This window comes from Oryzias latipes, chromosome 8 (genome assembly GCF_002234675.1).
Source record: "Oryzias latipes chromosome 8, ASM223467v1".
Taxonomy (NCBI): Eukaryota; Metazoa; Chordata; class Actinopteri; order Beloniformes; family Adrianichthyidae; genus Oryzias; species Oryzias latipes.
Window position 1 is genome coordinate 16,214,505 of NC_019866.2, and position 23,272 is coordinate 16,237,776.

A 23,272-nucleotide genomic window follows, 5' to 3' on the forward strand; every position below is an offset into this window, starting at 1 on the left:
AGGACGCCATGCATATGTCACTACCAAATCCGAGTCCCTGACTGGTCCAAGTTTAACTGGTTTAACTTTCAACACACGTCCAATGGCCAAACATTTGTACATAGAGCCTGAATAGAATTGTAAAAGTTGTGAGGCTGTTAGTTTTAAACGAGGAAGCCAGAAATTCGCATTTACACTCAAATACATAGACTTTTAACGGGAAGTGGCCGATGAAGGCCACATGGCCGAGAACAGTGTGAACTTAGCTTGAGAGGTAGAGATTTTTTGCTGTTTTGCTCGCACAAAAGCTTCATGAAAACCCTTCAACCCTGGAGTTGTTTGACATAAAAGCTTCTGAAACTCAAGAAAAACTCTTCTGATCCAGTTTCTAACAGCTTGCAGACAAAATGGAGCAAAAAAAAAAAAAAAGCTTGATCCCAAAATGTCTCAGTGGTGCCACCTGAGCAGTGACCCAGAGCTGGAAACAAGGAAATCTGCAAGTAGGTTAGAGGAAGGCTTGAAATATTTTCACAGCAGCACGAGTTTGGAGTTAACAGAACCTCCTCTCTCAAGTTTACTCATGTTCTACAGAGGGAGGGGGCAGCCAACAGTCATTCTGCATTTCATTTTGTGGCGCCCCTTATCTCCTCTTGCTGTTGTCTTTTATGCAGAAAACCTGACTGGAGAGGCTTTTTTTGAGGCTCTTTTATTGTGTAGGGAGGGGGGACGTGCCAAAAATAAAAATAAAAAACATCAAGGAATAGATAGAGGAGTTAAAATTACCCAATTCCCCCTTCAAAACACCCCCAATTCCTGCAGCCCCCCCCCCCCCCCCCAAAAAAAAAGCATGCGACTTGCTGATGAAGCTTTAGCGCAGGAGGGGAGAAGGGGGGGACGGACCGACGGACCGCTATAGTCCGTCTATCCAGCTGCCTCTGCCTCTGCAGAAGAAGCGCGCAGTTCCATACAGCAGCAGCGGTGCGCGCGCGCGCTCCACACACTTTCTTTCTCTACACGCGCGGTGTGGTGTGGGAGCGGGGAACCGAGACTGGAGTCCCACTCGCGCTCTGCGGGAGTCACTATCGCCGAAGTGACCAACGCGCCCGCGTGCGTCTCAAGTGTGCGCGTCCCGGCGCTTTCCTTCCATCCCCGCGTCCTCTCTCGGGACTTGGAGGAGGGGGTTAAAAAAACAAAAACGTTATACTAAGGCTCTCGGATCCCGCCGAGGCAAAGTTGAGCCCCGACGACGCGCGCGGGGGGCTCAGCTGAGATTGCAGTGGAGAAGAAGCAGCAGTGGCGGCAGCGGCAGAGGAGCACGCACGCAGACAAAATTGGATTACAGCGGCGGTGATTTTATTCGCAGCTGCACGCGGGTGAAGTGCTAAAACCAAGGATTTCATTCATCTTTTTTTTATTTTTGGGGCACGCAGGGAATTATTCATTACCAGAGATTATACGTGTCACCCCCCCCCCCCCCTGCTGTTTGTGAGTGTCTCACCATCAGAGGCTGCGCGCTTCATCCGAGGAGAAAGTGGACTGTTGCAATGCCTTCCCGCGCCACCTTTTTGGAGCTTTGTGAAAGGGAGATGCTGTAAGTATTTTACGCGGCTGCTTCTGTCTTTTGTGCGTTTATTATTCCTGGAATTATTATATTTTATTTTTTGTTCAGAAAACAGCTCATTAAACTTGATTAACTTAGGCTTAAACGCGTTAGGAATGATTTGCGCAAAATGTACCAAACAAGCCCAGCGGAGCGCACACTAAAAAAAAAAAGATTCACACTTCTCCAAAAATGAGAAATTATTCATCTCTCTTTGGAAGACCAACCAGAGGATACCTGTACGCTCAGGGGGACAACGTATTGCGGGCTTTTGTTTGGCACAACTTCCAGAATTTTATCCAAAATTACGCACCGATTTCCCCCGCCACTCTTTCATGTTATTTTTACTCTTTTTTTGTTTTGTTTTGTTTTCTTGTTGTTGAAAAAACCAAAATTAAAACAATTACAGTCAATTAGAAAAACTCAAAAGGGCAAAGTAATGACATTTTTTGTGCGTCTTAAGCGGAGGAGGCAGCCCCCTGTCGAGCCGGTGGGGGTCGCAGTAGTCTTGTCTTGCTTCGTTAAACGTCATGGGGGAGATCCAGATAAATGACCCCCCCCCCCCATACAAAAAACTTCTTTTTTTTCTCCTTTTCTCCATATTCAGTCACGTTGTCGAGGCGCAGCTCCACTTATACATGACACCTAAGTGCCTTTAAAAAAGAGGAAAAAACACTACTTCTGCTCCAGAGATAGACAGATACATACAAAGATAAAGCAAAAATCTGACAATAAATGTAAAGAAAATGAAAATGCAAAAGTGTATTCGCATAAATGTCCATTAAAAAAAGAATCACTTTAGGGTTTGAGTTTTCCAACAGAAAAGACGTTTGGGGTTCATAACAAGCATCCAAAGAAAGATTTTAGAAGCAAAGATCTGGAAATGCTTTTTAAATTGTTTTTTTTTTAGGTTTGTTTTTAACAAATGATGTGTGGAAAAACAAAGAAGAAAAAAATAACACAAAATGACTTATTTTCTATGATGGAATTTGTATTAAAATAAACACAGTGGATTTCTGAAGGATTTCGTCAAGTTTATTTAAAAATATAGTCATATAAATGTCATATTTTAATCGACGTGCTTTCTGCAGTAAGTATCAGGTGCACAAAGAGTCCACATCCACTTAATGGAGGGGTGCAAGTGACCTCACGTCTTTCCATTCCATCCCCCCCCCCCCACACACACACACCTACACACACACACACGCAGAGGGTTTGTTGCAAGGTTGAGGTGTGTGCAGTGGGCAGACAACACGTTAAAGCCTGAGTGGTAACAGACGATTACTTCCACTGGGCTTCTCATGGGCGCTCATGCACATGTCAGGGCACATGGAGCAGATGGCTGGGGCCTGAGAGACAGACTGAGAGGCTGGGAGAGGGTGGTTGGGAGAATTTGGTGACAGGAAAGAACAAGGATGTCAGGTAGCCCAGGAAGACTTTGGGATTTTCTTTTGGTCGGGGAGAGGTTGTCATCAGATAAATGAAGTCAAACTTTTGCAGATGATGCTGAAGTGTATTTTTGTCTTAAGCTCCCAGTTAAAGACTCCATGTCCGTCAGAAATGTTGACATCTGTTCCCCTGATTTTATTGACTATTGTTGTAAATATTTAAATAGTATTGAACTGAATTGATTTTAAGCATGCCTTCTACTTAAAAAAAAACCCAAATTATTCAATCAATTTTTGTTACACATCTAAACAGTCAAAAAGATTACATTTATTGGAAGTAAAATGGCTTTTGTTTTGTGAAATCTTAGGAGGAACTTTTTTTGGGACAAATTTATTACAAGAGAGAGCATTTTTGCTGTTTATTTTTTCATTCCTTTTTTTTTTTTTTTTACAACTTTTGATACTTAAAAATCTGTCATGTTATGTATTTTGAAAAGGCAAGCCTACGTATATCTGCTCTATTGCATTAGTATTCATCACATTTCTTTTCCTCTTTGCTCCACAAATGACTATATCTTATTTCCGAATGAAACTATTGGAAATTGAAAAGGGACAGTATGGATACAAACTTGGTGAATCAAATTAGCTGAGAGGAAGGGGGACGAGATTTCTGTAAGATCACAGACACGAAGAACGGAGACATTGGGAAAAGTAAAATAAAAGGCTGAAAGCTTCAAGAGTCTTGCTGCAGTGGTGAACCCAGAAATCAATATCCAAGAGAGTCTAATGAGAAATGGGCGAGTCAGCAAATGTATTGTATAGAAAAAGGTTTTCAAAGATCCTAATTTAAATGCTAAATTTGTAACATAACACTCACATTTTTTTATTTATACAGTAGATACATATATACATATATATTCATTTATAGAGTAGATAAATACAAATTTATCGTTATTGCAATACCACCCTGTGCAATACGTGTATCTCGAAAGATGGCGTAAATTCCAATAATGGTTACCTGAAATGTTAATAAACATGATTAAGGAATCACATAGAAGCTTGAAGTTTTGAACAATCAAACAGAGCCCTTTGCGCATTCTACCAATCGGATAGACCCTCTTATGTGAAATCTTTGCCTCCTATGTTGACAACGGATATTTGGAGTAAAATTTAAGTTATAATGACTTTTGTTTAGATAAAACTGTTGCAGTGAAATTGCAACAATGTATTGAATGTTTTTTGGTTTGCCATTTGTTCATGTAGCGCAAGTTATATAGTCATTGCATTATTGATCACTAATAGTGAGTTTTCATCAAATGGAACAGCTAATATAGATAGTTGGACTCAAGAGGCAACATTTTGACTGAAGAGACTGGAGCCAAGTTACCCTGTACCGTGTTATGTAAACAAGTCAAACCCCTTTTTACTGTAAAATTAATGCTAAATAGTGTATTTTTCACAGTAAAAGTCACCTCGGAGTTTAAGTCACAGCAGTCAAAAATCCATAATAAAGAAGAAAAAAAATCACAAATAAGTCACACTTTTGGGAGAAAAGTGCAACAATTCTGCCGTGCTTGGCGTAAGACTGAGCAGCGCTTCTTCTTCTGCGTTGCTGTCAGTAGCAAATACTGAGACACACCTACAGTGCCCTCTAGTGGTTGTTGCTATTTACTTTTGAAAAAATCACGTATAAGTAGCACCTCCTGCCGAACTATGCAAAAAAGCACAGCTTGTACTCCGAAAAATACGGTACTTATTTTGAGCTTTTCTACCTTCCTTGAAGAGTCAAAGCACTTTATAGTCACATTCTTATTCACAAACACATTCATATACTAGCGATGTGGGATTCAGTGTCTTGCTCAAGGTCCCTTTGTCCCAGGCAGTAGCCAAACCTGCGATCAAAAGTTGACTGCTCTACCCCTGCACAACAGCCGACCCAGCAAAATAAGTAAAATAACCAAAAATTAACATACTTCGGTACATTTGAAATTAAGAACTTTACTTTGAAAATCTCATTTTTAAGTCATATTTCAGTCAAAAATTGCCCTTGAATGGGATCATGGTATTTTGATTGACAGGTAGTGGACGAATCACAGTCTTGTGGGCCGGGTTCCAGCAGCTGCTAGACATATTTAAGTTATTTGAGGAAATAAAAAGAAAATATGGGTTTGACTTTACCTCTAGTCAAGATGATCATGAAAAAAAAAAAGGTTTATTTTTATAAATGTGTGACGTCACTTTATGTATGCCATCTGAAAGAGTGCAGCCCCCCCCCAGCTGTGCCACAAAATTTAATGTCAAAATCATCATTCAATTTATCTTATTGTAGCGACCCACTAACAGAAAATAGCTAAACCAGAGCTTCGGTCATTCGATTATTTCTGATTTGTGACAGATCACTGACTAAAACTCCTCAGTCATGAAAACGAATGCATGAGAGCAGGATTTCAAACAGAAAAATGTTTTCTTAGTCAGTGCAGGAATGAGGAAAATGGTTGACAGTGGGTGAAGGATGGAGGGATGCAAACAGTATGATGGATGAGAAGAAATGATGGACAGATAAGTAAATGGGTGACAGAGTGACGAATGGATGTGGAGACCTGAAAGAGGCAGTGTGGGCAGCATTATGAAAGACCTACAAACCCGGGGTGCATGCACCATCCACTTGAACTGCGGTGCAGCCAGAGGACTCATTATCCTCAATATCAACCGTTTCTGACCGTGACGGTGTGAATAAATCATATCCATAAAGTTCGTACACTGAGGTTATCGAATTTTAATGCAATCTATGAAGAGTGGGAAGAACAAATGGGGATGAAGCGGTAAACACAATCATTTGAGAGAGTCACATGAAGATAATACAAGTGAATTATTGATGCATGTAAAAGTTTGAAGCGTGTGAAATGTCTCTTTTATGACGGCGAAGGGTTGTTGCTGAAAAAAAGGAAAACGATGGATCCCTATGCAGCTGATACTCCAGTTACATAAGAGCTGAGATTGTGCACGCCCAAAGAATATTTGATTTATTTATTTTTTTGTTGTCTAGTGTGTTCATGTGTGAAAATTTGCCAGTAGTATGGATGCGCCTGCCAAACATCGTTTACTGTTGTGCTGCCAGAAAATGGTAGCCTTTCTGTGACGACAAACTGGGCAGTATGTTTCAGCCTGGAAATACTCTTTTATTAATCATATCTCTCCCTACTTTTTTTCTTTTATCTTTCTATTTTCTTTACTCCCTAAAATATCTCAGCTGAAAAAGAAGCTCGATTGTTGCTTTATAATGGAAGAAAAAAAAATTAAAAGAAAATTGTCACTTAAGTGAAGTTTAAAATCCTGAGACTGTCCATACATGCAGGGGTGCTGCCCCAATCTCTGAGGTCCACAGGCAAGAATTTAAAGGTGGGCTTAATCACCTTGCACTCTTAAGTTTCATCCCCAATAAACGAAATAAATAAAAAACGAACATTTTACTTTGAATGTTAGATGTGGGCATTAGTGACTTCAACAATAGTTTTAACAAAAAAATTTAAACTCAAGTTTCACCCTTTAACACAGGAGCTTTAGCTCAAGTGCTGACATTCTCTCTGCCACCATAACTCTTCAAACGTTTAGGCAAACAACGTCATTCTATCAGGTTTTAAAGTCGTCTCAAACAGATCTTTTATTTTAAAGTTCCCAATGGAAGTCTTTTTGGATTTACTTTCTTTTTAAAAAAAAAAAAAAACTTTTAACACAGGAGCTTTAGCTCAAGTGTTGATGTTCTTTGAATTACTAGAACTCTTAAAGTGTTATATAGAATTAACGTAATGCCAGCTGATTCTGGAGCTGAGAAAAGCAGTTATGTGCTGATATGTAACACTTTACAGTACTAAAGTATTGTCATCATCGTAGGTGGGTTTGCATAAAGACACTGATGTGGCCAGTTCATAATAAATATAAAAAAAAACAACACTACTATTATTATTTTTACTCAATGAGTCGACTTTGATGGAGCAGATGTGAGGTTGGCTTAACTTTAAACTGGAGAATACGTTATCACGGCTCCTCCCTCAACATGAGAGCTCGAGAAAACCCCTCTGAGAGAAGTATGATTATCCCCCTGACATCATGTCGTCAATGCCTGCAACGCAACCAAAAGACATTTTTCCACAATTAAATTAATTCACAAGCCGTCAGCGCAAGCCTCTGCATAATCTTGGAGCTTGTTGGTTAAAGAACATGATGACTTCCTGTCAAAAACAGTGAGAATCCCTCAGGCATTAGTGCTGTCTTTGCAGAGAGTAGTCTGAGATTTGGATGATTCATCCTTCAGTCAGTTTCTGAGGCTTGAGCAGGGGGAGACAAGCAGTCCCCTGCCTATTCAAAAAAAATAAAATAAAAAAGAAGAGAGACGACAAAGTGACCCTTCATGCATTATTCATCTCATATAATGCCCCTCACTTCAGTCACAAGTTTATTTCAGAACTTTGAGTAGGGACAAATTCCTGCTCCCAGAAATTATTATAACCATTTTAAACATTTAAAGAAGATTTTTTTTCTTGATATTTTGAAAATTTGATTGATGAAATCCTTTTTAGGCAAATAGAATTTTTTTTTAAAAATGATTTCTTAGCTAAATTAAAAAAACCTGGGTTTGAATCTTATGAAAAACTAAAAAAAAGTACTGATTCAAGAAAATAAAGCATGCCTCTTCCTGCATGCAGCCAGACTCTGCATTGCAGCAGTGTTGCATGCTTTTCCCTGTTTGTCCTGTTTGCTTTTTAAGGTGGACTTTTTCAAACAGTTGCGTGATAAAGCTCAGCATGCGTCGATGGGCTTTGTGCCGATGCAAAAACATGTGGTTCTGTCAGCAAATCCACGACATCAATGACACATTTGGGTTCATCATGTGACCATATGCTTCTGCCTTCGTGATCACACACGTGCTCTGCTGTTCAGCACACCTGCTCACATATCTTGGCACACATGACGATGAGGGTTTCTGTGCTCTGAGGGCTAGGTCTCCAAAGACAACAATATAATTTCCCTGTTCGCTCTTTTGCACACATCATGCACCTCATCCACTTCTAAAAAGCTGCATATGTTTCGTTTCGTCGTTGTATTTTTTTAGGCTTTAATGCAATTAATATTTTGCAAAAACACACCCCCTTGGACATAAAACTGATCCATCTGTTTGTGTGGAACAGCTGTGTGTCGTCACTACATACATTAGATCATCTCTGTGGATTTCAAGGGCATGCGTTTGTGCTGTGCCATCTCCCCCTTTGGCGCCCACCCTGCAAACTAATCGGTCATGGCGATATCTGATGTCTCGATCAAACATTGAGTGCCTAATGAACCGTCAAGTCCAGAAAGGACATGTAATGAGTGCAGAAGAAATGAGTCAGGGGACTATTTCTGGGACTAAAGTTAGCCAAGTTGCTTGGTAAGAACCACGGGGGTGCATGGAGATGTTTCAATTTTTAAAGAAAACAAAGACCTATCTACAATGAAGTATTAGGGCAAAGTTGGGATTTTACAAGAGTATAGTCGTAACATAATGGGAAAAATTTCATAAATTTTACAAAAATAAAGTCATAACATTATGAGACTAAAAATTATAAGATTAAAGTTGTAACATGAGAAAAAAAAAGACACTAGAAACAAAGTTGTACAATTATGGGAAAAAAGTCAAGAATTTTTTGAGAATAAAGTGGTAACATGAGGGAAAAAAGTAAAAAATGTTTGAGAATTTGGTCGGAAATGTATGCTGAAAAGGCACAATTTTACAAGAATAGTCATAAATCTATGAGAAAAACCTTTTTCTCATTATCTTTTTAGTTTTTCAAAACTTCAATAGAATTAAGTCATAGAATTATGAGAAAAATAGTTTAAATTTTACGAGAATAGTTATAATTTCATAAAAAAACAAATTGAGAATTTAAGAGATTAAAGTTAAACACTTAGTAAACTTAAGTCTTTTTACAAAGAAAAATAGAAACAACATCTAAAAAAAGAACCATTACCGTGTTTCAGAACGATAGACCTAAGGAAATATTAAGTCTTTTAGTAAGTCAACTCTGAATAAATGTATAACGACACCGAAAAGAATTTGCAGGAAACTAGGCGCCTCTTCAGAAAAAGATTTTTGACCTAAAAGGAATTGATTTCAACCGTTTACATTGTTGGAAGGATTGTTGCAGAGGTCCAATTGCATTAAGGCACATGAATTCCTTTGATAAACTAAAGCATCACCAAAATTAGCTGTATTGATGGATTTAGTCGGCACATAATGTAGATGGATGCTAACAACCAGCTTTATTATCGAAAAAGCATATTTTCTTTCTTTGCAAAATTCCGACTTTTACAAGTTTATTTTCATAAAATTCAGACTTTTTTCTCATAACTGTCCAACTACAGTTTTGTAAAATGTTTACTTTTCTTTCTCAAAATTACAGTCTAGTAAATTTCTGGCTTTTTTCTCATACCAAATTTTTTCAAATATTAATTTATGTTTTTCTGTCTTGGTGGCCCTAATACTTAGTTTTACCTGTCAGTGCAAATTATATTTGTTTTTTTATGCTTGGGTCATGTTTGTAGTAATTGATAGTGTAGTAGTTGTATTTGAGAACAACAGTGACAGTCCCTTGTGAGAGACATGTGAACATTAGACACATTCCCACCTCAGAGCTGTACTTACTAGGTCAGATGTCGCTAAACGCTTCCTCTGAAGACGCCAACATGCTCCTGTCACTCACAGTTATCTACGTTCAGACACAGAATCCACTTTAAAGCGTACCTTTACACTACTCCTAAGTAAAGACTGCAAGTCAAGAGATTACTCTAAATAAATTTGTGTTTGCTGCTCAAATGTTCTGAGTCATCTTTCCCGAGCAGTCGTGACCAGAAAATACAGACTTATTGGCTGTCTTTTTTTTATCTCAGCCTCTGCAAATTGCTCCCAAGGTTATCCTCCTTTTTGCAAAGTTTGTGTTTACCCAAATTTCTTCTCAAGAAGTTCTTTAACGTTAAAGTATTAAGAAGTTGTTTCTCGAGCACTTTAGAGCTCCACACTTCTTGTGCCTCCTTCACGTTAACATCTGTCGTCACCTGTTTTTTTTGTCACTCTTTCCATGCAGGGGATGAAGTGGTTCTTAATCATGTTTGCTCGCAGCATACGGAGCAAGAGGAGGAGCAGAAAGAGTAACAGTGGTGCGCTGCTCTCCTTGGCCCTCTTGGTGGTGTTGACCTGGACGGGTGACCCTGCCATGGCTCAAAAGCGAACTGGCTCGGAAAAGGTGCCGGTGCTGAACATTGCGGTGATCCTGGGCCGCACACGGTACATCTCCGACCGGGACATCCGGGCTCTGTGGAGCAAGGAGGACCCCATCGACGTCAACGTGGTCACTCTGCTGGTCAACGAAACCGACCCGAAAAGTATCATCAACCACATGTGCGACCTGATGTCGGGGACAAAGATCCACGGCGTGGTTTTTGGGGATGGCACTGACCAAGAAGCCATTGCCCAGATTTTGGATTTTATTTCCTCGCAGACACTCATACCCATTCTGGGCATTCATGGGGGCTCGTCCATGATCATGGCAGACAAGGTACGTCGGACGGGTTGAATGTGTGTGTGGAGATTTCTAGGAAGACAAATGATGAAAGAATGAGTGCAGAGATTCAGATGGATGGCATTGCAAGGTATGGATGTGTAGCATCATGGTTGATACATAAAATACATGTTAATTGTAAATTATCAATTTGCTTTGCTGTGAGGAATGCAACTAAAGTTGAGATAATTAAAGAACACACAGATACTGCAGACAGATGCAATGCAGAGGAACAAGAGGGTAGGAGGATGGGGTAAGTACAGAAAAGTGTTGGAGTTGTGCATACACATGAAACAAATGGAGTACAAAACGAACAAAAATATGTTGGCAAAGGGAAGGAACTATAAGGAGAGTGGGTTTTGTGATATGCACTGCTTGGTCCAGTGATCTGCTTTATGTAAAATTCTCATTCATTGTGGAAGAAGTTTGATTGGTTACCTCGTTTGAATAGGCAATGGCTCCTTGCATGCCAATCACTTAAAACCTTGAATGGAAATAAATTAATGGTGCATGATTGTACCGCTGTGTGTGTGTGTGTGTGTGGGTGTGTGTGTGTGTCAGAGCTGAGCTTCTGCAATTCATCATATTCACAATGGAAATATGCTTCTATGGGTTATTTGCTCAGAAGATCAAAGAGAGCTTACTCACATATTAAGGAAAATTTTCAACTGTAGTCAAAATGTTGCAATTTAAAAGAGACACCAAAAGTAAAAAAAAAAAAAAAACATTTGTCTGAAATGAAAGAGATGAAAGTGAGAAGTAGGTCAGTAAAATGTATCTGGGGAAGTAGGAAGATGTTATGTCATATTATAGATGTCTTGAATTAAGTAATGCCTCTAGGGATTAGAAAGGGCAGCCTCTATTTTAAGAGAATGTCATCCAGGTGCAGAACTTGTAACGCTAAAACTCACCATGGATCCTTCTCAACAGGAAAGCAATGTGTGGCTCATAAAGACCATGAACATATGGTTTATTAATCACCCAAAAATAATTTAAAAGCCACAAAGTGCGAGTGCTGAGAGCACCCCATTTAAGTTCTGAATACGTAAAATATTGAAAGTTTGAAGGCAAGCAGCCATGCTAATTGCTATTTGCTAAAATAGTTGAAGCGAGTGAAAGCAGAAAGCCAGAAAGCTTATTGTCATTCAAAAAGCACTGCTAATGATAAATGAGGAATGGTGATTGATGTAAGTTAAACATTAAACAGTTAATTAGCAAAACAAACGTTAAAATAAAAGCTCCAAAAGGCCTTGTTAGCATGCTAAACGGGTTAGGTCAATCCCTCATGTCAAATTAGCTGTGATATTCTTTAAAAAACAGAATAATGTCATCAATGAAAAAAGTACAAAGTATCAAAGTAACACATAACTCTCCTAAAGGAAAAAAGGCCATGCATTTCTAAAATGACTAGTGTAAGGCTAGTTGCTAACGTAGCCAAAGTTTAACATTATTGACTAAAAAGAATTGAATAAAAGTAACCTTAGCTTATTAATATTTAATAAAAATTGATTTATACCATGGTCCAGATAAATACTCTATTCTGATTGGCTGCTGGGTGTGGATTAAAAAGTGATCATGGACAGTTACAAAGTTGGGGAGACCGGGGACAGTTGTAAGTAAGTAAGTGTGAGTAAGTCATCAAATTCACACTGTGCATGCTAAATTTAGTCCCTAGCCTGCAAAGGAAAAATAACTGTCTTCCAGCAAACAAAGCTACATTTAAAAGTATTTTTGAGGTGAGAAAGTACGTTTTTAATTTAAAACTTTTTTGTAATTACACAGCTTGCTTTATAGTTGAACTTATCAAACATGTATTATGTTAATTATATGAATTTTTAGCTTTCTTTCAGTCAAGTTGGGTGTTGTAATGTTTTGGCTTTTAGCCGTATTGTGAGCTTCTTCCTCAATAATGCACTTTAGGGCAGTTGTAACACACCTTCATGGGGCAGTCTTAACAGTTTGGGAAATGTTTCAATTGACCCTATTAAAAGTTTACAACATTTATGAGTGGATTTTAATTAAAGTATTCTTTTTTTTGGTTGTAATTAATCAATGGCAAAACTGTATGGCATTTACCAGTTACACTTTTGATTCTATAAAGCAAGGACTAAGTTAAAAGAACAGGGATCAAGCTTCAACTGCTCGATTAAAGTGTCTATGGGCTACTCTAAAAGATAGCAACATAGTGGGTGATTCATGGATGACAATGAAATCTGGAAAGACCATATCAATATATTACATACCTACTGTACCATGATAAAGACAGGACCTGCAGCGGCAGCAACTGCAAACAATATACAAGCTATATTCCAGTGTTGTGGCATTTGGCCATTTAATCCAGCCACATTTAAGAAATGGGATTTTGCACCTTCACAACTAACAGATCGCCCAGGTCAAGCTTTTCAAATCACTACTTCAGATACTAACCAAGCTTGTGCCACAATTGCCCCTCAGAGGCTACTGCTCCAACTGCTCAGCAAGCTTTCGCTCCATCCAGCAACCAAGGAACTGCTCAGGAGTGCCATTCAACAGTCACCACTGTCTATCTGACACTGACTAGAAACATACAACCACCCTCACACATGCCCACATGTTCACCTATTTAAGACTTCATAGGCTAGAATATATTTGAAAATTATTTTTACTTTTTTAATCTTTGTGTTTGATAAACACTAGTTATTGGTAGTGCACACCTCTTTTTTTTTGGCTATGAACAGTTTAGTCTAAAAGCGCATATAAAAAGTTTTAAACCACTTTAGTCACTTTCATGATCCTTATTTCTTAGTGTTACATTTAACCATACAGCATGTTACAACTGACCCAGACTCTGGGGTCTTTTGTAACATTTCATTTTGTTTATTGGATCTAAGCCATGCAGTGTTATAGAGGCAAACTCTACATCACTTATTAGCAGACTTATGATGCTAGATTGTGTTGAAGTTTAAAAACTCCTAGTTAAAAAAGCTTTAAGTTAGAGACAGAAGTGTAAAAATTGTAACAACTGTCCCCGGTCTCCCCTTCACCTAAAAAAAAAGTTCCGCTCACACCCCCCAAATGTTGCATATCACTGCACTGGCTTCTTTGAAACAAACGTTTACTTTACCATCTGGACAAAAACAAGCGGTAAAAGGTGAACTTTCTCTCTGAACTGATTTAACCTATCGTGACAAACAACGTATATATATATTGCTTTCCTTTGCCTCTGCAGGAAAGGTCTGTAACCATGACAATGTGCCGCATCACATATCAAATACTCTACTTTTTGAAAAAACAATTAACCTGATAAAATAATAAAAATAAAATACTAAGTGGAGGATGGTTCAGGCTTCCATGAATTTCAGATAATGTTGGCCATCATCCCTTACATAACTGCCAGAATTGTGTAGGCAAATACTTAATTTGTTAAAATGACTTAAAAACAAACAAAGAAAATGAAAGCAAAAGCTTGCAAAGACAATGAAATCAACTAATAAATGCTAAAAATATTTAGGGAAAAGCTAAAAAGGATTTTAAAAAAGCTGAACGTTGCTGAATCATTCAAAAAGACAATGAAGTAAAACTAGTAGTGTTACATTAAAAAGTGTTACTAAAGGTAGCAATGCAAAAAATCCTACCTGGAACAAAAAAAAGCAACCAGAGGATCTGACTAAATTATTTGAAGAAAATCCTTAATTGGCAAGCAAAGATTAACTTTACTAAAATATTTTTTTTTTTAATATTTGCTAAAACTAACAATAAAAGATTTAGATAACTAAAGTATTACATTGCAACAAAACAGGAACAGGCAAAAACAAAAAGCAGGGTTTGATCCCAAAAATAGGACAAACTTTCCATAAAGCTTAGACTGCAATAGGAGTTTTTAAAGAACAAAATAACTTGATCATTTTTTATTCATTTAAATATTCCTATTTATAAGTGTAACTGCTCAGTTCAAAACTCTAATGAAGGATTCAACGTGTTTTTTCAAATCATTTTAATACATGTATTAATGTTGATTAAAATATTATTATTACAAAAAAAATTAAAAAAGCAGGCAATCTAGGATGTTACTTTACCTCTCTGGACTGTAAGGTAGAAAAAAAAAAACAGATCCTATATCTCCATCATCGTTGTGCGCTTCTTGTACAGTTTACAATCTGGTAACCCTGGCCAGGGATGAGTGCATTCATTGCTCCCTGTGATACTTTTGCCTGTGAACATATTGCACGCTTTGACACAGTTGGAACACATACAACCTCTCACAGCTGGGGCTCTCTCCGACTGACACCCATCTGAACGTGGAGCTCTCTGGAGCACTGTTTGTCAGCGACCCGCAGACACCTTGTCTGCTGCTGACTGACTCCTCTCTCATCTGTCCGGTCTCACTTGGACATTTTGAGTTTCACTCTCCCTCTCTATTGTTGAAGTAATAAAAATAAGAATAAAAAGCAAAAAGTTTTAGAGGACGATGGAAAAACTGCTAAAAGAATAAGAACAAAATTTCATCAATCCATTTGCCACACAACCACCACAGATATTACCTACAACTAGGGGTGTAACGAATAATTGACTTAATCGATTTCTGTTCCTACAATCCAACCAGATTGATGTGTCTGAGGCAAGTTGTTAATTGAATTGACCTTAACATTATAAAATCATTTCCAAAGGTCAGTGAATCGTACAGAATTTGATTGTGTATCCCTTGTGCTATCCTAGGCACTTTAACATTGGGAGTTGGGTCATCTAGACCCACTAGACAGTGCGCTGAACCTTTTTTCTTCAATGATTTGTTAATTTCACTGGTGGCCATGGATTACATGAAATCCTCTCTACCTTTATCCACCTTTGTCGTGGTAGGGAGAACATATCAATGTAAGGGTGGGGTCATATGATAGCACAACGGTTAAAATGAACCAATTTCGACAATAAATCGTATCATCATCTGCAATTCATGATATGAATCGTCATAGATCCGAATTGTACACCCCTACCTACAACACTTTGATGAGTCATTACATTGTGTTAAGTTTGATTCTTAGAAAGAACCTTGGCATAACTCCAAAGTAGAAATGATACAGGGTTGAATTTGCCTTGCTACTAATGATTTTTTACATCAACATGTTTGGTATCTCTCCTCACTGCTCAAGCCTCAGTTAGGCTACTTACTTGATGATATATGTTTTTCAAATCTCTGTTATTTCATAGGAAATCCTTAGATTTTGATTGGTCCAGCATCTCATCCAACTGGTGTTCTTTCATGGATTCATATTGTATTTTGTCTATCTTCAAGAGTAATTTACAAATTCCTCACAGTTACCATAGTAATGGTATATTGATCCTGTATGTTGTAATGAGGGATACGTATTTGAAGATGAGGGTAGAAAAGGGAGAATAGAGGAGGTGTGGAGGGTGAGTGGAGGGATGAAGGGTCAGGGATAATCCCTAATCTTGACCAGGATGGGGGCGATCTCAAGTGGAAGAAGATTACCGACTGCTCCTTTCATTTCAGGGGGCATACATGCTTGACAGTAATCTCACTCCAATGTGTTTTCTGCTGTGTCAAACAAAGCTAGCACTTATGGAACCACTTATCTGAAAACCAAACACTTCTTAAATCAGAAAAAAATCTGATTGTTGGGGTAACAGAGACTGGATTTTCTGCTTCCTTACTACTCCTTCCTTCACAGCGGGGGAAGCATTTAAGCAAAAAGTGTCTGTCAAACAAAATACTTCTTGGTTGTGTTATAAACAATCAGGAATTTCCCATAATGCATCCCCCCCCCCCCCCTTTTGTACAGTGCGTTCCTTCAACTTCGATTTAAAGGTTTGTAATGGCGGAGTCACAGTCTTGTTCTATTCAAATTTTTCATATTCCACATGTGAAATATGAGGAGAAGCTTGCCCCCAATGACTCAGCATGTTGTTCATGTCTTGCCTCAGATGAGTGTTTGAACTGTTGTGTTCAAGATTCCTCTTTGTTTATATGCTGCAGTGGACTTTAAATGCACTACACTAAAACTCCACTCCATTTTATGCACGGTGTCCTTTACACTTGGAGTCCAAGTGATTGATCTCAATGGAATTGGGAATAATTGAATTAATAAAAACTGAATCTGAATTTGTTTATTTTATTTCAAGCAATTTAAAAAAAGAGAAAACAAATGAATACAAAAAACAAACAAACACCCCTCTCACCTTCCGCGGGTGGTTGCTCACACAAGCTCGGGTCCTCTACCAGAGGCCTGGGAGCTTGAGGGTCCTTAGCTAAGATACTTGAGGGTATCTTAGCTGTTCCTAGCACTGCGCTTTTCTGGACTGAGGGGTCTGAGGTCTTTCCAGGTATCTGTTGTAGCCACTCCTTCAGCTTGGGGGTTACTGCCCCGAGTGCTCCAATTACCACAGACACCACTGTCACCTTCACTTTCCATGCTTTCTCCAGTTCTTCTTTGAGTCCCCGGTATTTCCCCAGTTTCTCATGTTCCTTCTTCCTGATGTTCCCATCGCTTGGCACTGCCACATCCACCACAACGGCTTTCCTCTGTTCTTTATCCACCACTACAATGTCTGGTTGATTCACTATTACCATCCTATCACTCTGGATCTGGAAGTCCCACAGGATCTTTGCCCTTTCATTCTCTACCACTTTCGGAGGTGTTTCCCATTTTGACTTTGGGGTTTCCAGTCCATATTCTACACACGTTTCTGTATATTATTCTAACCACTTGATTGTGGCACTCTGTGTATGCTTTCCCTGCAAGCATCTTACACCCTGCAGTTATGTGCTGGATTGTTTCAGGAACCTCTTTTCACAGTCTCCACCTTCTTGTCTGGCATATTAGATCTGAGCCTCCATGGCTCTGGTGCTCAGGGCTTGTTCCTAAGATCCCAGGATGAGTGCTTCAGTGCTGAGCCTGATGTATTAATGCATCTTGGCTGTTTAATCCTGGATAGTGGCTTCCACACTCACTGGTCATTGGCCTCCTTCCTTGCCGCTAGCATACAGTCTCAGGGTGCTGGATTTGGGATGGAACCCTCCATTTATGGTGAGAAGCTTTAGTGTCTTATCATCCATGGTCTCTCTTCCTTTGGTCCCACCTTCTACGCATCAGGTAAAAGCCAGAGGAGTAGTGACCCACAATCGGAATAAATTGTTTACATGCACCACGACTGGTTCAACAATCGGCATAACCCACCCATATTGATCGGAAGGAAATTTTGATCCGAATAAGTGTGATCGGGTCAGAGTATTACGAACGGTGTGTTAACATGATGCATTTTTATTCCGATCAGGAGTTTAATTCCGATTACATTTGTCCACGTAACCACTGTTGTTGTCTTTTGTGTACTTCTTTAGGCGACTGCTCAAGGGCAAGAGCCTTTAGCCTTTGGCAGTTTCGAGTGCTTCAAGTATGGGCATCTGGCTGTATCTCTTAGGCAATTGCTTTTTCATTGCACCTCTGTCAGCTGACTCACTTTCCTACGAGCTGCCTTGATATTGGCTTCCAACCATTGCTTCCATGGTGGGAATTGTTTTCTCCCATGGCTATTTTTATAGTCAAGTATTTCAAGGATCCCTGGTGCTGAAGTGTAAACCAGTTTATTGATTTCTGTGATTGTTGTGGTAGGAATTGCCCTCAATGCTTCATTCAGCGTTTCCAGAAAACCTTCAGGTGGTACTCCACTTAACTGTGGTAGTCGGGGGTGCCTGGTGTTCATTCTAGACATGATTTTGTGTTTCAGGTCAGTTGCTGCCTTGCTCAGCATAACGGTAATTATTGGGGCTGTGTTTTCAAGTTATGGTTGGGAGTGTGGAACAGCCTCCTCTCTGACCTGTTCTGGTACTGCTGTTGCATTTGTGTTTTATATATACACACACACACAAATACACATATAAATGATGCCCTTGTATATTACACGTGATTTACCTACACACTGCCTTCTGCAACATATGTCCAAGCAGCCACTCCCAATGAAAAGTTTAAGTAAAAGTGTGCTTCTGGTTTCCACATTCAGAAATGTGTGCATTTACGTTTAGCTATGCAGGTTCCTACGATTATTTCAGGCTCTATGCACAAAAGGTATGGATGTGGAAATGGCACCCCATTAATTTACAGAAGTGCCCACCAACTGGAAGTTTGATCATGTAGAATAAATGTATAATTGTGGTTTGACCCCGAATAGTTCATATATTGGAATGGAGCTGTGAAAGAAAAAGTCTGGAACAAAATTCATAAGATCTGAACCACTTTCATATTTCATACCAACTGTAGTTGGCGTTCATGTGCTAGTAAACAATAGCATAAGAAGAAACCCCTCACTGCTTGTCCAGTGTGAACACCATGAGCGTTCAAGAACATGCATCTGGCATTGGACGCATTCTTGAATATGCGTCCAATGCCAGATGTGAACATAGCTTTTTTATTTGCACTAACTTACAGTACATGATACATTAAATCCATCAAATATTTATTTTGTCAACTACAGTTTGGTTAATTGCTTGAAAGGTAATTGGGAAAAGCAATTTTAAAATTCCACCCCTATTGTGTTTTACTTAACCTTTTTTAGATATTTACAGTCTTTGTGCAAAAATCTATTATTCACTCACATTTCAAAGCTATTTGTTTTAAATTTGAATCTTAAGTTGATTTAAATAGTGAACCTTTGAATTGAAATGAATTGATTTAGGAGTCTGACCTCAGTTCTACTTGATGGGGGAGTGGTCACCACTCTTGAGAAAATCCTGCATGGTCCAAGTTCCAATTGGGTTATTTCTGTGTGGAATTTGCATGTTCTCCAGTGTAATATGTGGATTTTCTCCAGACACTCAGAATTATTCTAATGCTCCAAAAACATGCTTCATTGGTCCAGGTCAATATTGTAACTGTGATTTAGTTCTTGATCTACTTACCTGGTTAAGTTAAGGCTAAAAACAAATTCTGCTTGCACATCAAGTTGCACCATTTCCATGGCAACTGCCAGTGCAAACTCCAAGTGCTGTATTGTTCAAAAAAGTATGCAGACTCCTTTGCCACATCCTGCCCCTCTGTCAATCCTCTTCTTCATCCACCTCTTTAATTCTATGGTGTTTATTAGATGAATGTTGCGATATCTTCCTGTGTTTGTTCTTTCCTGCATCTTTCAGCCTTCGCTGAATAATGCACATTTGTCTACATTGAAAGGAATACATTATTATTTAACAGGCATCGAATGATCTTTCCTTGCTGCCACATAAGCATTTTAAGCAGAATGGATCCTGTTTGCAACATTTCTGCGTACTTTGAAGCCCTTCTTTCATTTGCATGTTTGATAAATGTTAAGAAGTTGTTTGTCTGCAAGTGTTTTTGATTTAAAAGGTTGACATTTTTGTTTTGTTTACTTGCTGGGTGTAATTTAGAAAGACTGAGCCACCTTTCTCATTGCCATTGAGTCACTTTGGTGCCAATCAACTTGCTCAAAGGTCGTTAGTGGCTGCTCGAACAGTCTGGGTCGAGTTTTCTAAAGTTTCTTCACAAAGTTCCTTCCAAAATGTCTTGCATCATCATCATCTGATGCTTCCTGCTGCAGTAGGTTGCACACAGCATATTTTAAAGTAATTGCCTGTTTGAATGAGATGTTCAAGGTGGAGTGGTGGAGCTACAATATTTTATATGGGGGGACAGGAGGGAGGCAGAATACTCTGGAGGGGTGGCAAGGGTATTGAAGGCTGTTTCAAATGAAAGAATCAAAGATTTGTAATTCAAACAGTTTTATTATTCTTTTTTGACAATAATATTGAAACAGCTGTTCTTTTAGCAGAGGTAAAGCTTAGAGTCTTGTATTGATGGCTTCTTTATCTTTGTCAATAATAATGGACTTAAAAATTGGGAGGGGCAAAGCTTTTTGCAGAGGGGGCAGCTGGCCCCATTGCCCCCCCTGTAGCTCTCCCCCTGCAAACACAGGATTTACTTATTGTTGTTTCAATTTAAAGAAATAAATCATTAGCATGATTTGATGATTTGATGCCTTTATTTTTCCTATGTGGCCATTTCACACATTCCCAGACGATCTTAGCAATTCAACCCCAGAGCAATTTAAAAACTGACACATCATCTGCACAGGCCGATTAATTAATTATTCTGCAACAAATGAATGGATTTTGTGTCTGGTGCAGAGCAAAGCCTTCTTATTCTCCACTTCTAATTGAAGGGTAAGCCTGAGACTTCTAAATGAGTCATTAAACAGCCACCGCCACCTGTAGCTCTCAGGCTGCAGTTCAAAGGCACTACGTCAGGGACAAAATTAAAGCTGTATATTTAATAAAGGTAGATGCTTCTCTGGATGCAAACAAGTCAGTTCCTAATCAGAAAATCAGATTCCTATCATTATATTCTTTTAGAGGGATCATTACAATTGGAAAGCTGCTCCACAGCTCATGTTTTTGTATTTAGTAATTTGAAGCCTTCTTTTAGAGGTACAGTAACTCAGTGGTGTCTCTACAGCAAAATGTTTCGTTTTCATTGGGTTGGAGGTTTTACTCATTTAACCCTTTAACACCAGAGATGTTGCAGGTGACACCAAAATTACACCTGCTCTTTGATGTAGCGTAACTCATCGACCGTTTACACGATCAACAGAAATCAGTGACGCAAAGAATTGCAGCTTTTTATATCTGCTTTGCACCGATACATTACGGTACATGGAAAAAAAAGGCAGTGCTGGAGTTAAAGTATCAAATTCAGAACAGAAGTTTGGAGCTTGGTTTTATCTACTCCTCTGTTCAAAGAAGCAGTGGCAACGTGAAAATTGTACCTAACTGCAATCTGTTTTGAGAACAAAAACATCTAAAACCCCATTGCTATATATTCATACAAATTCATCAATGAGTTCATGAAGTCTCCACACAGGACAGTAATCCATATATAAGACAATAATGCCAGCGAACAATCCACACTATATAATCATAAAATTCCTGATATTTGCACACAAAATTCAACGACTTGTTTCAACCATTGAACTGTGCGATGTTAACTTGTACATAAACCGTATTTGTCGTGAAAGCACGTCTCAGTTATTACATCCCAATCTGTGACTGACTGGTCATAGTGGCTTTCAAAGTCCTGCTCCTATTGTTTAAGGGACCCACATTTGCCAACCATCATAACTCAATGTTTCCATTCAGCTAATTAAATGCCAACATATGGTATGTTCAGTCTGTGGCAGTAGTTGCGTAATTTACAGATCAATAACCCAAATGCTTGATCAGTCCCTACGACTACCGCTTCTTATGTTTAGAAGTTTAGTCTGAAATTTTTACAATTAATTTGTTTGTTTCTCGCCTTTTATCAGCTAACCACACTCACCTCATGCAATTGGCAGCATAATAGATTTGTGGCTATGATGCTTTGATCAGATGACATGATTCAACCCTCCCTGTTGTCTCCCCCAGGCGGTCCAATTACTCGCATGCACCACAGCTCTGTGCCGTTTGTTGCTCGAGTCAGATCAGACTGAGAGGCGGGGAGGGAAACCGACAGAGTGGATAACATTTCTACGATAGCATGGATGATTCTGGCCAATTACTGTGTGGAGGTGTTTGCTTTTGTTTGACTTAAATCCTGCCGTCAATAGAGAAGAGCATCTTCAGCCTGATCAGACCTCTATCTCACACTTGTTCGCATATAACTGAGTTTATGTGTCAAAATTGGGCACAAATGGTGTTTATGTGGGCAGGCGTTATCAATACTTTCAGTACTAAAGTAATTTGTGCCTCTTTAATTAGCTGAAGAGTGAGAAAGCCGGCTGTAATGGCATCGCTGGGGTGTCATCAGGTGTCCTATTACGACTAAATCTCTGTCTTCAATCAGATTCCCATGGTGACAATTGTCTGATCCCGTGGCTTTTTACACTTAGCTTGGAGTGTTTGTGTACATAAGTGTGTATGTGACCACAAACACACAGAAAAAGGAACCTAATTGTGTGGGTATACGTGGCTCTCCTTCATGTCTGTGAGTGTATTATTCCAGTTCAAGATGCAGCTGTCATGCGAATGAGGAATGGCCTTTCACTTCTCAAAAGGAAATCGATTTAGATGAATATATGGGACTGGAGGAAATAGAGCTGTTAGTCAGGACAGTGAGTTTATTCTTTCTTATTTATTCTTCTCCCACCGCTGTCCAGCTGTCCTTGATGTATAAGCACCTAAGTATTGGGAATTTGTTTTGTAATTCAATCAAAAAAGTGAGCTAAGACCATGTCATTGTTTTGCAAGTCACAAGCAAGTCTCAGATCTATATCCTCAAGTTCAAGTCAAATATCCTAAACTATCTCCATATAACAAAACGCAGTTTACTTACCATGTTGTCAGTGGAACACTAAAGTGAGTTTACAGTCTAACTGATTTAACTGCAGCTAACAGTTACTTGGCCAATAAGGCAGCATCAGCTTTCAATACTTACCTTTGTCTGTGCTACCTCAAATGTTACAGAAAAACACAAAGAGAGACTGATCTACTGTAAGTCAACATACTGGGGTATGCTGGCATTTGGAAAGTAGCAAGTCTTTTTGGGTCAAAAGGCCCATATCAAAGTGAAGTCACAAGTTACTGGTGTTAAAGTCTAAGTAGCAAAACCTTGTACATTTTCCTGTACATTTTGTCAAGTTGAGTCTAAAGTCATGACTTGAGTCCTATTCAAGTCATGTGACTTGTCCACATATCTCTACAACAGCAAATATATATAATATAAAATGTTTAATTA

General features: G+C 38.9%; 1 protein-coding gene across 1 annotated transcript in view; it reads left to right on the plus strand.

Annotated features, from left to right (window-relative positions):
- Positions 1-873: 873 nt before the first annotated feature.
- Positions 874-23,272, plus strand: part of grin2a (glutamate ionotropic receptor NMDA type subunit 2A) — a 196,156-nt gene continuing 173,757 nt past the window's right edge. Inside the window, exons 1-2 of the mRNA XM_004071747.4 lie at positions 874-1,570; positions 10,086-10,556. Coding sequence (XP_004071795.2) covers positions 10,089-10,556 — 468 coding nt within the window. The 5' untranslated portion in view covers positions 874-1,570; positions 10,086-10,088. The remainder of the gene's footprint in view (positions 1,571-10,085; positions 10,557-23,272) is intronic.